Source organism: Rhamphochromis sp. 'chilingali' (genome assembly GCF_963969265.1).
Source record: "Rhamphochromis sp. 'chilingali' genome assembly, chromosome: 16".
Lineage (NCBI taxonomy): Eukaryota > Metazoa > Chordata > Actinopteri > Cichliformes > Cichlidae > Rhamphochromis > Rhamphochromis sp. 'chilingali'.
This window is the reverse complement of record NC_137943.1, coordinates 27021482-27026153: the sequence shown is the minus strand read 5'-3', so window position 1 is coordinate 27026153 and position 4672 is coordinate 27021482. Positions and strand designations below refer to the sequence as shown.

The window sequence follows — 4672 nt, the reverse complement described above, 5'->3', positions numbered from 1 at the left end:
TTACAAGATGATAGTAGGGCCTGCTATGGTGTATGAAGATGGCGGCACTGCAGGAAGACAGGAGGGAAAGCTGGAGGTTGAAGAACTGGAGATGCTCAGACCTTAATTGAGAGTGACCAGAATAGGCAAGATTATAAATGAGTACATCAGAGGGACACGGTCAGGCTGAGCGATTTGGAGGCAAAGTTAGAGTTTCAAGGCTACCATGGTTTAGACATGTGCAAAGGAGGGAATTGGATATACTGGACGGAGGAAGACCTCAGAGGAGAAGAAGAGCATGCAGAAAGCTGGTGTAACTGAAGAGGATGCAAGGGATGGAGTGAGATGGAGGCAGATGATCTGCTGTGTCCACACATAAATGAAACAGTCTGATGAAGAAGAAGAAAATGAAAACCTTAGAGAATATGAAAGCAATTTTGTACTTTCTGTAATGTTGTTCTGTCTCTGGTAGTGATATCTCGAAACTTTTCTGAGACAATAAAGGAAATCTCGTTCGCTGAAGAGTTAGTTCTCGCGAGACCTAGGGTGTTCAAACCTCCCCATGAGCCCTTGCGGTTCCTCTTTCTAGCCGGCGCCTGAGAATGGGTACGTGTTTTCATGCTCGCGCCGGAGACCGAATCCTTACCCATCTGATGTTTTAACGAAGGAATATTCCAGTAATGGTTTGCTATAGCGATAAATGTTGTCATCTAAATAGAAATAGTTGACTCTTTGCTGTCTATAGTATGTTGAATTTGTTTTAAAGAAATATTTTCTAGTCGTTATCTGAAGCGAGTATCCAAGATGGCTGCACTCAATGGCTATGTAGTTAGCTGTTGAGGCTGAAGCGTCCCCAAAGACTTCTCTTGTGGCTGGTTTGGGACGTTTTATTGTGAAGTAGCGGTGTTTTCGCGTTAATTTGGCTTTATACGAGAAGTGTTGGACATCTTTGCTCGCAAATTCAACTGTTTAGGCTGGTCGAAGTTAGCTTAGTTAGCATGCCTATCGTGATCTTGTCACGCTGCTTGGCTGAGACGCTTAACGTAATAATGTAAATGCTTATGCTTTTTTAGAGAAGTATTTTGTCTAGTTATTGTTGTCGAGCTTAATTCAGCTTTATTTTGTCCTATTTAGAGGCATCTTATTTTGAAAGCTATGTCGCAGGTAGACCCGGCCTGTCTCGTGTCTCCCTTCCTGCATGCTCTATGATGCATTCATGTTCTCCAGTGGGACACCTTGGGCTTCACCTCTAAATGTTCCTTGTTGTGCTTTGGAAGATGGACTGAATTATCTGGTCCACATTCAAACCATAACATGGAGTAGTGGAGCACCAGCCACTTGGAGAATAAAGACTAATGCTCATTGAGTGGGACAGTTAGCAGGCCTGCATGCAGGGTGGAACACAGGAGATGTCACTAGCCACATGTTTTGGTGGCTTTAGGTCCACGTTGGTGATGTAGGGCCCCTGGATTACTACTGAAAACCCAAACGAATATATATAATAGTTGTGGAAATATGTTTATGTCCTGACTTTAGGAATGCTATGATAGCACAGTCTAGGGTGTATTTGTAGCCTAGAAGACTGAGATTTTAAGGTACCAATGTGATGTAGTGGGTCTGTAAGAGCTTCTGAATGCATGTATCTGAGTATTGCATGTAACCAAACTGGTGTTGGTCACTTTGTCAAGATGCTGTTAGCTGTGTTATTATTGGCAAGTCCTGAAATATTGCTGCGTGGTTTTGAGTCTGGAAGTTGGCTCATCTCAGTTTTTTGTTTACTGTTAAAATAGTTTAAATCTGTGTTAATATGCAACACAAGTTGGCTTTGTTAATTTTTAACTTTTTGCAAAAGCAACTACATCTTGCCATTTTAAAGTACCATTTGATTGCTTGAGCGACATGATGAAACTCTTTTATGCGGAATCCAAATCAAATTGCGGACAACCCTTACCTTGGAGAACTGATTGCTCAAGCACAAAAAAATAATCTTCTTGCTAGCATCTTGTTGTTGGCCCAGTAAACTGACTCCTAGTTTTCCGTATTTTACTTTTGCAGGTATCTCAAGGGACAACTGGCATAAACGCCGCAAGACCGGCGGTAAACGCAAACCCTACCACAAGAAGAGGAAGTATGAGCTCGGGCGACCTGCTGCAAACACAAAGGTGACTTTTTTTGCGGGGGGCACCTCTTACCTGATTAGACTGAATAATGTGGTAGCGTGGGTGATGAAAACTTGACCTTAGGTGGGTCTTTTTTTTGAGCCGTTTTGGTTCAAAGCTTTGGGCTTACCAATGTTAGGACTTGTCATAGTTACACTGACACGCTTCAAAGCATATGCATGCTGCTGCTCAGGAAAGGAGGTTTCACACAAATCATTTTATAAACTATAATACAATGTGTTCTTGTTGTTTTTTTTTTTTTTTTTAAAGATTGGAGCTCGCCGCATCCACACGGTGAGGGTCCGCGGTGGGAACAAGAAGTACCGAGCTCTGAGGTTGGACAATGGAAACTTCTCATGGGGCTCTGAGTGTAAGTTTCTCCTGGAATACCTTTTGATATTCCACACACCTTTCCATGATGATAACTTTGTCCAGTTCTGCTACTGAATGCAAGTGGTGACAGCAAAGACTCCTGAGAAAGACACCTTCTCTCTATTCATAGTTAAATGATTTATGAAACTATGTAGTCAGATTCAATGGGAAGTTTAATGATCGTGCCTGGGTTTTGTGTATTCAGGCTGCACACGGAAGACCAGGATCATTGATGTGGTCTACAATGCCTCCAACAACGAGCTGGTCAGAACCAAGACCCTGGTGAAGAACTGCATCGTCCTTGTTGACAGTCTTCCCTTCAGGCAGTGGTATGAGGCTCACTACGCCACTCCACTGGGACGCAAGAAGGGCGCCAAGCTGGTATGTCATAAGCTCAGTGTTGATGCTTGTAGTTAAAGCATGTTATAACTAGGTTTCGCATTCTCTTGTGTTACTGTGAACGCTTTTTAAATGCTAATGGAGGCACATCGCTTTCATATGCAGCAGCTTTGTCATACCAAAGACTCTTATGTTTTTTTTTTGTTTTTTTTTAATGCCTTTCGTCTCCCTTCAGTGGAAGACGTCTTTATTTGTCCATAAACAACCAAAGTACAAGCCTTTTATCTTTATTAACAAAGATAACAGATTTGATATGTGTCTTTCCATGACGATAACTTGTCCAGTTCTGCTACTGAATGGAAGTGGTGATAGTAAAGACTCTGAGAAAGACCTGTCAACTGAAGTTGCTCATTAAAAGAACATTCAAAGCATGTGGTTTTTGTGCAGTAATTTTTTGCAACATCTAAAGAGCTTTGCTTTCCCATCCTGATGCAGAGCCCTGAGGAGGAAGAGATCCTGAACAGGAAGAGGTCAAAGAAGACCCAGAAGAAGTACGATGAGCGCAAGAAGAACGCCAAGATCAGCTCACTCCTGGAAGAGCAGTTCCAGCAGGGAAAACTGCTCGGTAAGTCCAACATTTGTGGCAGAATTATTTTTACTTGGATAAGTGGTGAGTGCTGTTTGAAAGTTTTCATTTTGGAGTATGAAAGTGTAATCATGTGTGGCAGTTTATCTTGTGCATATGTGTTAAAATACAAATACCAGGGCAGTGTTTTTAACAAAAAGGTTTTCACTTTCCACAAGAATTATAAATAATTTTGAGCGACTGTTTAAAAATTTGCTAGGAATAAAATATTTGTATTTTTATTGAAAGGTCAAATGACAGGAGAAATGCAAAGACTGACGTTAACATGCTCTCATTGCCTTAAATATATTTCTGCAACATCAAACCCACACATCTGAAACTTGATGTACTGACCTTGATAATGTGACTGACTCTGCTTCCATCTTCCTTCATGCAGCTTGCATCGCCTCCAGACCCGGCCAGTGCGGCAGAGCAGACGGCTACATCCTGGAGGGCAAGGAGCTGGAGTTCTACCTGAGGAAGATCAAGGCCAAGAAAGGCAAATAGATGTACAGCTGTTTGATACGTCAATAAAATCCAAACGTCCCACAATTGTCCACTGTGTCTGCTCTTTCACTGGATGTGACTATTATTTGTGCATTCAATCAGAACTGGGTTTTCTTTTCAAAGGCTAACTGGGGGTAAACTGATCACACATTATAATTAGTGACAAATATAAAAATGTAGATTTCTGACTGCCTTCAGGTCTGCATGCGTTAAAGAGTGCATTAGATGAATTGCTGAGTTGGAGGAGTATTCAGATCTGAGTAAAAGCAACTATTTAGAATGACATTCCCACACCTATTTTAATGAGGAAAGGCCTCTGCTGCTTAGGTGTTGGTGTAAATATAAGGCAAATACTTGTTAATGTCTGTTCGTTACATTAACACTGCTTGTGTTGGAGTCGAGGTATGACTTTTAACACTTAGCAGTGGATTTGATGCAAATAACCAGAAAAAATCTTGAGGGTGTTTTATTTCTGCCAATGTAGCCTGCAAATATTGGATAACATATTTGAGAGGTAAAGTGTTGTGTGTGTGTGTGTGTGTATAGAAAATGAGAAAATCAGTTCCTTAGAAGAACATAAGGATTGCATTAACTGAAACTCACGTGGTTAAATGTTTTAAGTCTTTAAACCAATTTGATGAGGTGTGTTTTAGGTTAAAAAGTATCAGCCAAAAGATAACCTGAGAAAATT

The 4672-nt window shown here is 41.1% G+C and overlaps 1 protein-coding gene across 1 annotated transcript; it reads left to right on the top strand.

Annotated features, from left to right (window-relative positions):
- Positions 1-544: 544 nt before the first annotated feature.
- On the top strand, positions 545-4026 carry rps8a (ribosomal protein S8a). The gene is made up of 6 exons (XM_080907966.1): positions 545-585; positions 2035-2141; positions 2409-2508; positions 2716-2891; positions 3345-3474; positions 3872-4026. Exons 1-6 carry the CDS (start codon positions 582-584, stop codon positions 3979-3981), a joined length of 627 nt encoding a protein of 208 aa, XP_080764092.1. The 5' UTR covers positions 545-581; the 3' UTR covers positions 3982-4026.
- The last annotated feature ends 646 nt before the right edge of the window (positions 4027-4672 follow it).

What these genes read in the sequence shown, in the direction of transcription:
- rps8a (XM_080907966.1), top strand. An exon ending in CTTCTCATGGGGCTCTGAGT is followed by an intron (nt 2,509 to 2,715) that starts GTAAGTTTCTCC and finishes TTGTGTATTCAG; the next exon opens with GCTGCACACGGAAGACCAGG. An exon ending in GCAAGAAGGGCGCCAAGCTG is followed by an intron (nt 2,892 to 3,344) that starts GTATGTCATAAG and finishes ATCCTGATGCAG; the next exon opens with AGCCCTGAGGAGGAAGAGAT.